The sequence below is a fragment of the Macaca fascicularis genome, chromosome 5 (genome assembly GCF_037993035.2).
Source record: "Macaca fascicularis isolate 582-1 chromosome 5, T2T-MFA8v1.1".
Lineage (NCBI taxonomy): Eukaryota > Metazoa > Chordata > Mammalia > Primates > Cercopithecidae > Macaca > Macaca fascicularis.
Window position 1 is genome coordinate 72,119,550 of NC_088379.1, and position 12,335 is coordinate 72,131,884.

The window sequence follows — 12,335 nt, forward strand, 5'->3', positions numbered from 1 at the left end:
TAATGATTTTTTTTCTAGGAGAAACTTCACTTACAGTCTCTGAAAACATTTTAAATACAATTTTAAAAAGTCAATTGAAATGAATTTATTAACATAGCTATTGTTGAAAACAATGTTTCACAGATCCTACCATTTCCCAAGACATTTCTTCTGAAAAATAACGCAAACATGTGTGTCACACAATTGAGCAGCTCAACCAAAGGCAGAGAAATTTAAAAATGTAACAATTAAAAGTCTGGGGATGAGTGTTGGGAAAAGTAAGGAACTAGGATTAATAACTCCTGAAACCACTTTTAGAATACTTTGAGGAGTTGAGCTTTTTTTTTTTTCATATTCTTCCTCCAAGGTTACCATTTCAGACTTTAAAAATGACCCTTGTAGAATACAAACTAGTACAGCCACTATGGAAAACAGTGTAGAGATTCCTTAAAGAACTAAAGGTAGAACTACCATTTGACCCTGCAATTCCACTACTGGATACCTACCCAGAGGAAAAGAGGTCATTACACAAAAAAGATACTTGCACACATATGTTTATAGCAGCACAATTCACAATTGCAAAGTATGGAAATAGTTCAAATGCCCATCAATCAATGAGTGGATTAAAAATAAACCTGTGATATAAATATATAGAATAGAACACTACTCAGGCATAAAAAAGAATGAATTAATGGCATTCTTAGCAACATGGATGGACTTGGAGACTATTATTCTAAGTGAAGTAACTTGGGAATGGGAAACATACGTTCTCACAAGTGGGAGCTAAGCTATGAGAATGCAAAGGCATAAGAATGATACAGTGGACTTTGGGGACTTGGAGGAAAGTGTGGGAGGGGATGAGGGACAAAAGACTACAAATTGGGTTCAGTGTATACTGCTTGGGTGAAGGGTGTACCAAAATCTCACAAATGACCACTAAAAAACTTACTCATGTAAACAAATACCACCTGTTCCTCAAAAACTTATGGAAGTAATAAGAAAAAAAAAAAAAAAAAAAAAAGAATGATAAAAAGACTGAAAAAAAAAAGGCCCTTATAAAAACAAATCATTTGATTTCATGGTTGAAGAGTAGATATAATTTTTAGAGTACAAATACATCATGTTTAACTTGTAATACAAACTACAAATGATGCTTGTATCTAGAGGTGCTAACATCTGGGCAATTTTGGAATAAGTTATATGAACTGAAGTACTTTAAAAGGGCCTTCATTTAGAAAACATGGATAAAAATGGTCCTTTTTAGGGTTGGTGCAAATTTATTAGGTTGTTACTGTATTGTGCCTATTACATACATTTTCTCATTAAAAGAAAACAATAGTCTTGTGAGGTTGGAGTTATTTTTTTCCATTTTATAGTCTGAGGAAATCAAGATTGAAGACTGAACAACCTGCCCAGAGTCAAACAAGAGACAGAGAGAATTCAAACCTACATCCTTCTGATTCCCAAGCTCATGTTCAGAAGCCTATGCTACCTATGTGTAAGCATCACCAAGTGTCACCAGAGGATCTTTATACACCCAAGAGAAGCATATTTGCCTTTTAGTTTTCAACACCAGATCTTTTTACAAGAGACATAAAACATAGAAACCCCTTTACATAAAAACTTCAAAAGAATGAATTTTCATTGATTAGAATACAGTTAAAATCATCGCAAAAAGATTTAGCCTGCTACCAACAGATGGTAATGACAAATACACTTTGGGTTGATAGATTTAGGATTAGTTTTTGACTCTAACATATCTGTAATAAGTTGAGGGTTTCTGTACATAGACACATAGGACCCAAAATAAAATGGTAATAAAAATTCACTAAAGGCAATTTCTTTGGGGGGAAAAAAAAAAAGTCACTGTAACTTACTAAACAAAAATACCCAGCTGAAACTGTTTGTATGAAATAAGAAAAGGCTCTACTAACGTTAATTGAAATTTTCCTATCAGCACACATCATGCATAAAATTTATTTCTATACATATTCTTTCCACCCCTAAACTGCAATAAGTCCATGCTAAAGCACTAGCTTTTCAATTTGAGCATTCATCCATGAAAATTGATAGTTTTTTTGTGATTATATTGACAAATTTAAAGGGTGAAATTGCACTATTTGTAAAACAGACAAAGTCTTAATTGTCATTGTTCAAAAGGAATGAAAATTCAATCTCCTGACTTAAGTTAGGAATTCATTTTAAAAGCTGAAGTCTATCACTTCTTAATGTTTGCTACTTCAATAGCATCCTTTTATTTATTTATTTATTTATTTTTTGAGATGGAATCTCGCTTTGTCACCCAGGCTGGAGGGCAGTGGCGCAATCTCCGCTCCCTGCAACCTCCGCCTCCCAGGTTCAAGCGATTCTCCTGCCTCAGCCTCCCTAGAAGCTGGGATTACAGGTGCCCACCAGCTTGCCAGGCTATTTTTTTTGTATTTTTAGTGGAGATGGAGTTTCATCATGTTGGCCAGGCTAGGTTTTTGAACTCCTGACTTCAAGTGATCCGCCCACCTCGCCCTCCCAAAGTGCTGGGATTACAGGTGAAAGCCACCTCGCCCAAACTTCAATAGCATCCTTTTAACAAATAATAGGCACTAGTACATGAGGGAGAGACGGCCCATATTTTAACTACCATAAACAGACAAACAAATACATTTTAAAAAATTAAATGAAGGTGTAATTTTCCTTATGTTCACAATTACAATAACTCATTCTCTTACCCCCTCCATATATATGTACACATATATGGAGGGAGATATGTACATATATATAGATGGGGATATGTATATACATATGGAGGGGGATACATGAATATATTAATATATAAACATATAACCACCATATGAATATGTATACTAATACACATGTGACTATACATGTATACATATATATATAGTACACACAAAAAGCATAGTCATATATGTGCATGAGTATATATATTCCTATGTTTATTATATGCTAAAATTGTGTGTATGCTAAAAATATTTTTGGCAAGTTTTTAAACACATGGGATTATGGTACCATCTTATTCTTTAAGGATAACTTAATAAAACCGAGTTAAGAACTTGCTTTAGTTTATCATATCAGAACCTGAAATGGTAATTAATTATAACCTATCTGTTACTCTAAATAAAAATAAGGTATGATCTTTTAAATAAATAAAATTTGAATTATGTTATTGCCTCTTATTCACTGATTAACTAAAAAAAGTGTTATTATTTATTATTCCTTTGAGATATTAGAAATCACTTCCTGTTCTAGTTAAGAGTCAAAAAAGACTAAGAACCATCCATAACAAAGTTTTCACTACCAAATATAAATTTTAGTTTAAGAATATCATGACTATGAAAGGAGTGTCTTCCCAGATACTCTAGATAATGGATTATTGATCGGGTTTTAAACTGTAGAATGCAGTGGTTTAAAAAACAAACAAAAAACCTTACCTGTACAGCAGTGAGTCAGATAATAGAGTTGGTCTAGGAGATGTTGTTGAGGACTTAGGTGAAATTGCTTTTGTTGCTATTGCATATTTAGTCTTTTCTTTCCGTAAAAGCTAATTCAACATAATATCAGCATTGCTGATTGTGGAAACAAGTGCTGTCACTCTGACTGAAGCCTCTCCATGATTAGAGAAAATACTAAAAAATAATTTGTCATCCTATCTGAATAAGAAGTGAAAAGCCATTCATTCATTCATTCATTCATTCATTCCACAAGAGTGATTGAGCCTTATTATATATATGCAATGTATTATACTAGAGTCAGAGAAGACAGAAATAATGGTAAGAGAAAAATACAATAAAAGAAAGGGTAAGGCAAAGCCATTGACCATAAAAAACTTAGGATCTAGTTCAGTAAAAAGATATGCATATACTGGACTAAGAGGAATGTTGTGCTAATAAAAGAGTAGTTCAACACATAATGCAGAAAATATGAAATATTAACAGGATTACATTTTATTTTAGCAAAGGTTTTGTGCACATCACTATATAAAGAACTAACCTGCTGAAAATGACAAATGCCCTTCAAAGAAGGAGTGCTAAAAATTGGAGTTGAGCAAAACAAAGGAAAGTCAATTCCTTGTAGTTACACATTTTTAAAGCTGAATGGCAAAAATAATTTAATTTTTGAATTGCTATATTACTGTCAAAATTCAGACACCCCTATCTTAGTTTTCCATTATACTTTATCTTGGGGAAGACTATTATGACTAGTTGATATGGTTTGGCTCTGGATCCGTACCCAAATCTCATCTTGAATTGTAATCCCCGTATCCCCACATGTGGAGGGCAGGACCTGGTGGGAGGTGATTGAATCATGGGGGCAGTTTTCCCTGTGCTGTTCTTGTGATAGTGAGTAAGTTCTCATGAAATCTGAGCGCTTTATAACAGAGTCTTCCCCTTTCGCTTGTTCATTCTCTTTTGCCTGCTGCCATGTAAGACACGCCTTTGCTTCTCTCTCACCTTCTGCTATGATTGTAAGTTTCCTGAGGCTTCCTCAGACATGCAGAACTGTGAATCAAGTAAACCTCTCTCTTTTATAAATTATCCAGTCTTGTTTATGTCTTCATAGCAGTGTGAGAATGGACTAATATGCTAGCTAAAAATTTTAACTTTTAAATTAAGATAATTGTGTTGAGTACATAAAAATGAAAAAAATTAAAGCTATTTATGATTGTCTTTAAACAACATTAAAAGGAAATGGTATGTTTTTAATGGAAAAAGGGTGCTTGTAAAGAATTGCAATTAAAACTATAAAAAATTCCAATGTCTTATAAAAATCAAGATATTTTTTCCTGTACTTATCAGTTATGAACATTTTTCTCAATATACCAATTAAGTTCATTCAGACACAGGCACACTCAAACTGACAACTTTCCCAAAAGGGGAGGTCATATATGATGCTCTCTGTGAGGTGAATACATTAGTGCAGGCTCCTGAAACATAATATCAAGTTAACCCTTTGACATGTTCCAAGTAGACAGCACTTCAGTGGGCATTTCACAATTAATTAGACAGGCTGGCATTCTATTTCAGCAATGGTTTTGTGCAGTTCACTACACAAAGAACTAACCTGCTGAAAATAACAAACACCCTTCAAAGGAGAAGAGCTAAAGACTGGAGTTGAGCAGAACAAAGGAGAGTCTACTTTTCGTAGTTACAAATTTTTACAGCTGAAAGTGATCAGCAGCAACCTTCTTTAGAGCAAAGACAAAGAACAATTTTCAGATACACAGGCCAGAAGACCACAAAGAAAGTTAAAAAAAAACAAAAACAAAAACAAACAAACAAACAAAAAACCAACATAAAATGAACTTGCTGAGAACAAACTGTAAATATTTCCCCAAAGAGTACCATAAAAGGTTGAACTTACCTGATCTACTATCCAGCGGTCCAAAATCCAAAGAATATTTCACGACATGATAGTTATTCCATACATAAAGCAGGTTGTCCCTGGGGTTGTAATCCACAGCTGCAATGTACTGGTATGAATTGGGAAAGGGTACATCCACCAAACTATCCTTGCTTTGGTCAGTGTTGTAAATGTAGTCAATCTTATTTCCAGTGGCCTCATTGTCATCATCCTCATATACAGATTTGACCACATACAGAATTCCACAAATCATAAAGGCATTGGAAGCTGACCTTTTATCATATGCAGTATCCCATGTTCCTTCGATCCGTAGGGTGTAAGGGTTCAACTGACTAATGACAATTTTACCGTTGTTTTGTTCTGTTGCATAGATTACCCATAGCCCATTCTCATCTACTGCCAGGTCTATGTCAGATTTGCCTCCCCATCGGTAAGGGGAGGTATCATGGTAATTGGCATTTGCTATGATAGCCTCTCCACTCTTTATCCTAGTCCGCAAATCAAACTTTACTATGTTCCTGGTGCGCTCTTTGTTGAAGAACAAAGCTCCATCATACACTACAAATCCTGTGCCATCCACCCTATGAGGGAGCTTGTAGGTTGTAGTTGGTCTTCCAGCAATGAAGTCATCCTTGGATGAATACTCAGTCAGGGTATCAGTTCTGTAGGGAGTCCAGGGCATATAATAAATCTTGTCAGATGCCTGCAGAGGGTCTTTGCACCACGCCCCAGATTGGTGGTCAGACTCAAACAAATGTTCACTCTGGTATACTCCTTTTAGTAGTCCAGGACAAAGAAAAACTGTTGGAAGGGAAACAGTTAAAATAAATAAATACATTAATTTCATATTTTGTTATTTAGTCTTATTTTTCACCAAATGGAATGCAACTCTAACAGGAGATACCCACCATCACTTATTTTGCTGCATTCTTTTAAGAACACAAAGTATTCTTCCACATTAATTTTGGCTTCATTTCAAAATCATTTTGATTTCGATAACTGAAAAATATCTAGCCTTTTTGTGAGTAGCTGTGCCTTCCTGTGATTGTTACCTTTGTAAACACGCTACAATATTTTTGGAAATATATATTAGATGTGACATATGTCTACGTATTCTATAGACATATAAGAACACAAATGTTTATACACAATACTTTTAATAGTTCACTGAAGAACATATTTCAAAACAAAAATTATTGTTTCCATTCTGATGAAATTAGCCATTCAGTAGTTATCATTAAGAAACAGATGAATATCCCATAGTAATTTTTTAATAAAGGAAAAGAAAAGCCCTGTAATACAGGCCACTGAATCTTTTAGCAAAAAAGCTCTCAAAGTTGCTACAACACACACAGAGCATGCAACCCACACAATTAAAAATGAGTGATGGATGGATACTGGAAGGAAAAGAGAAAGGAAGAAAAAGAAAGGAAAGAAGAAATAAGGAAAGAAGAAAAGGTGAAAGGTTACAGAAAAGAACCCAAGATCTAGATTTTAATCAGTTAAAAATGTCCTGTTAAATACAGTAGTATTGGAACTTAAAAACATGTACCTTTTACTGTTACATGAAAAGAGCATTAAAACCCAAGATTACTTGCTATAATATTTTGCTGCTCATACTTCAGAATGAAAATGGCTAGGAATCATCTGATTCACTTGATTTTTGTATGATTCAGTAGCATATCATGTGAATGGTGGTAAGAAAGCCTGGCTGATTCATCTGCAGTGAAGGGGCTATAAAGCAATGTTTCCCAAAGGTTGGTCCTTGAATCACGTGTTTCAAGTGGCATAGCTAGATGTTACACAGAAAGAAAAAAGGGATCCTTACCCACATATGTTTAAGAAATGTTATATTAAATATAACTGTAGCAGAGATTCTAATAGCATAGGTACATTCGTGAATCTCCAAGGCGGAAGTGGGAAGGGTGAGCAAATTTCACACACTAATTGGATCATGGCACCTTTATTATAGAGCTTCTTTGGAGTATAGAGTTCCACTGAACCTACTATGGGAAACACTGCTCTAATATATTTGCAAAGCAAATACACTGAAAAATAATCATGCAGTCTACTGTTATGTTTGGAATGATTAGAAGTGTACTGGGTGAAAAAATTAGAAAATCACCGTAATTTGGACTTTGACCCTTTTTTAAATGATTAAAGTAGTATTATTTTGGCATTAGTGATTAGCTTTTAAACAGCAACTATAAGCATAGATGCAATGGAGAACAATCTAAGATGAAACTCGGGTAGATTTTGGAGATTATCGAAAAGAAAAGTACATTACTAAAATGCCTGAAGTTTTACTTTTAGAGAAATAAGAAGTTTGGGAACAGGCTAACTACCAAAATCTTCCATAGCAAGGACAGAGGGCCATCATCAATATACAATCCATAATAATATTGATTATAAGAATTTCATATGCTTGCTATAATTATAAAGGATAGGTATCCATTGTTATCAAAACTGTATATAAGCTTTATGCTAAAATTAATAATCATCCTTGATGACTAAAGTAATTTACTTTAGGTGGTTCGGAAAACTATTTCCCTTTTCCCCCAATAGTTAAAAATTAATGGAATAGGGAAACCATGCCAGAGCTATGAAAAATTGTCTAGTATAGAAATAAAAACAAATTAAAGCAACTACTATTCATCACCATGAGTTGGATTTCTAACTACTCAAAAATAAAGGGGAATAAAATACACTGTGGAAACTTTTATACTACTAAACTCTTCTTAGATAAAAGAAGCTGACACTTGTCAGTAATACAGATTAAAGTGAAGTTGAGCAGCAGAAGTAGTAAATAAATTTTCATAAAATAGATAAGAATTAATAACAAAATTATTGTAACTAAATGTTAAACTGTTAAATAACTTAGCCTATAAATAGTATATAATTTATGAAAGGTATTTAATTACCTTTTTGTTCCACTTCTATTGGAGAGAGAGAAGTAAAGAGAGAAAGGAGAAAAGAGAATAGATTAATGGTACGGTATTGGCCAAGCACTTTTTATTCACCTCTTCCAAACTGAAAGTAAATAATTTATTTCACTCATACTTGCTTTATTGAACATTATATGTTTTAATAAACTCATCTCTCTAATACAGTTATTTAAAAATAATCATATTATATTCTTTAAAATATATTATAAACTTTGAGAAAAAGGGTAAAAATTAATCAAACTATGATTAAATAAACACACCATTCCAAATTACAGACATAGGAAATGCAATATTCATAATAAAAACACAAATATTTCCATTTGAAAGGCAGGTCAATAGTTACACAAAGAAAGCTTTCAAATAGTTTGACTAGTCTCACTTATAAATATTATAGTCTATACCACTATTTCACATAATAGTTATGTTTTCTATGCATTTCAAAGAGTTTGTTCAGAAGAAGAACTACTCGGCAACTCATTTCCTAAGGCCTAAGAGTTCCTGTAGCTTGTCAGTCTTATGAGAAATGCACATCATGCGACTACACATTAATGTGGAATGCTCTTACCCTAAATAAATTGATTTGGAATCCTTATTGAAGAAACTTTTCTCCCTGACACTCAGTAATATTTGATATTACTGTGGAAAAAATATTGTTTCAGAAAAATATGTTATCAGAAGGTTTAGAAATATAATGAGCCACTGACTCTGGTCATTTCTGAAACTCTTAACAGAGTCAACATACACTTATAAAAATAGAGATCCTCAAACATGTTATGTTTATACATTTCAAATTAAATTCCATAATTATTTTTAAGGTATTGACCAATATAAGTCAGTAAAAAATTTGGAAAATTGTTAACATATTCACACACTCAGCAAGCAGCATCTCTTTATCTTATAAACATTTTGTTTCACCAAAGACAATGTGCTATATTCTAACATGAAAAGAGGGACCAATAAGAAAAAAGAGGAGAATGTCAGGGAAGAATAGTTCACAACACAAACTTCAAAAAATCACAGATTTCAAGTGATGTAAAACTAAAGCAATTTCAGTGGAAGAGATGAACTCAGATATTATGCACAATAAATAAATGTAAAACTGTAGTAAGATTTCAAAAACAAGTGAGAAATACTGTTTGGGATAATTACATTTGGGTGATATCTTTATACTTTGATCTAAGCTTGCATGTTTCCAGTTATTGTCAAATCCACACTCGTTTCTCTCCAACGACTTTTTTGAAGCCTCAATATCATGTTGCAAAGTGATACTGAGTAGTGATATTCCTCAATCTCACCAAGGAAAAACTGGCATATATCAAAAGTTCTGCTTAGAAAGTTGCAAATAAGGTTATCAAATTTTAGATCCTTCATCTCACTAATAAATATTATTATGTTTTAAATAATTTCAACTTTTATTTTAGAATCAGGGGTACATGTACAGGTTTGTTACATGGATATATAATGTGATGCTGAGGTTTGGGGTACAATTGATCCCATCACCCAGGTAGTGAGCATAGTACCTAATAGTAAATTTTTCAACCCTTGCCCCCCTCCCTCCCTCTCTACAAATATTATTTTTAATGATATTTCTTGGATGCTTTTAAAAACTCTATTATATTGTCATAATTTATCATCATCTTCAATTATCTTTATTGAGTAACTCCAGGGTTTACTGGACCATATGTCTCAAATAGGCTAATACAGGCATCTCAAGCCTTATCTGGGATGCACTTCATGCTTATACCAGAATAATAATAAACCTGTGTTCAGACTGACAACTAGAAGAAGCATAACTAAGCACCTTAACAAATTGCATAATTGATAGTCTCCAACGTGTAGATTTGAGGCCCATTATAATGAAGGCTGAGGTTGGGGATAGAAAGTCATACTAGAGTTGATATTTTTCAACTACTAGTCTACAAAGAAGTTTTCAGAACTAATTTTGTTCCTTGAAATAGCCTTAGATAGAGATATATTTCTGATAAATACACACACAGAGAGAGTTTTACATTCTAAAACACAGAAATGCACGTTCATGGAAATTTAGTCTTCTTTCACATAAAACTCATACACAATCTTATTTTTGAGTGGAACTATCCTAACTTCTTTGTGAGTTTTATTTATCTCTTCAACAAATATTTAATGATGAAGGAAGGCTGTGTGACAAAAAAAGTATTGGCAATGGTATCTGTTATATTCTTCAAATATTATCTTACACTTTAATGGAAATTTTTATTTTTTGAAGAGTTTTAACCTCTATTAACTCAACTGCCATTTAGTAAAATTTTGGTTTTGATTCTCTGGTCCTGTTTAATATCAGAGACACTGGCATAAGCTGTACAGTAAGTAAAGCTTGCCTCTGTTGATTGCTGGTTACTCAAAATGAAGATTTATTAGGCTGTTGTGCTTTGGAGAAAATTATTATGATCTTGCCCATGTCATGACTGGCTGTAGCTCATTTATCATTTATTTGATATTTTCAAGACTGAAGTAAAATAGTCCTATAATTTAAGTTGAAACAAGTGCATACAAATCATATTCCCGTAACAAAAACTGGCAAGACAACATAATTTGTCATTGAAAAGCTTAGTAACACTAAGGATTGGCCAGTCATTACCTATCATTTAATTCTGATTCTAGAAGCTTCCCTACACTGAATAAATAATCAAATTACACGAATACAAGAAACAAGCACACTACTACATCCTGCATAACCACATAATAAATACTCAGTGAATAGCTCTTGAATTAAACACATAATCCAAATAACATTGAATAATTTTGCTTCTTGATATATAAAGCATGTTGTAGAAAGAAAAAGTGGTGAAATAGAATCTGCATTCACTATATAAAATCATATTGCAATGCATTATCTGCATAATGTCTGTATATTTTAATAGGTGGGGAGGAAAGTAAAATTTATAAGCAATTTATATCTCTAACCCATTAAATGTAAAACTGGAGAGCAAAAGAAGAAAAAGTATATGGGTGGTATTGTGGGTTATACTGGCAAAAAACATTTGTTGCTATGAAACAGCCTGCAATGATCTAAAAACACAGGCCTAAAATACTCTCTTCCCTCCTCTCTGTAATAAGATAATAAATAAATGAATTGCATGATGACAACTGTGTGAGGGCCTTTTTCAGGATCTCTTGTTTTTTAGTCTAGTCCAATATCCTGAATTCTGGCATAGCTGTCATTGTTCATTTTCAAAAGTTTTTGAAACTAGTTTGTCTCCTTTTCTCTCTACACTTTTAATTTCCAAACTATTTTTACTGTGCATTCAGCCTCTATAAATCTGTTTATATATTTCCTTAAAGTGATTTCATCGTTATCCTTTGTCAAACTTAATGTCATAAGCTATATCCTGTGGTTAGAGTAAATGACAAATTCAATTAAGGAAAATTTTATTCTGTATCAAAGAAAGAAACAGGTAAAAATGACTAGTAAATTTTCCTCTATATTTTCCAAGAGTTCATAAAATAGATACAATATATAGTTATGCTACTGTTTTGAAAAATAAGATATCTGTTCAGCCATTTCTGAATCATATGCAATACCTTTGAATTGCATTGTTTAATTAGAAAAGGCATGGATCAGAGAGCATATGTATGTATTGCCAAGCTTTTTAAAATTACATTACAAAATAGAGAGAAATACATTTGTTGCATGCCAAAAAATGTTAATGCCATAACTAAGAATTATGAACTTGTATTCAATTCTAATGTTTAAATTATCTTTTCTTTTAAACTACAAAAATCATAGAACACATTTTCTATTTACAATGTAGAATGTTACAATCCAATAATGCCCCTATATTTCTGTAATCTATAAGGAAAAAGACACTTATAGGGGACATAACATGGTAATAAAATATTAAATATTATAAACTTTTTTTTTCATTGCAATGTAATAGTATTGTTAACAGAACAATTGTCCTTATTACATTTGGTTTAGACTGTTAAAATACACTTGGGTACCCTTATCACATCCCAGCGGGGCAGCTGGGATATGGCAGAAAGGCAAACTAAGAA

General features: G+C 32.8%; 1 protein-coding gene across 50 annotated transcripts in view; it reads right to left on the reverse strand.

Moving 5' to 3' along the window:
- ADGRL3 (adhesion G protein-coupled receptor L3) overlaps positions 1-12,335 on the reverse strand; it is an 857,692-nt gene that overhangs the window by 317,935 nt on the left and 527,422 nt on the right. For 33 of the 50 annotated variants that reach the window (XM_074039928.1, XM_065545138.2, XM_045393280.3 and 30 more), the window contains 2 exons: positions 8,277-8,291; positions 5,356-6,156 (listed from right to left, as the gene is read on the reverse strand). In XM_074039928.1, coding sequence (XP_073896029.1) covers positions 5,356-6,156; positions 8,277-8,291 — 816 coding nt within the window. The remainder of the gene's footprint in view (positions 1-5,355; positions 6,157-8,276; positions 8,292-12,335) is intronic. The other 17 variants (XM_074039933.1, XM_074039932.1, XM_074039937.1 and 14 more) reach the window with 1 other exon arrangement.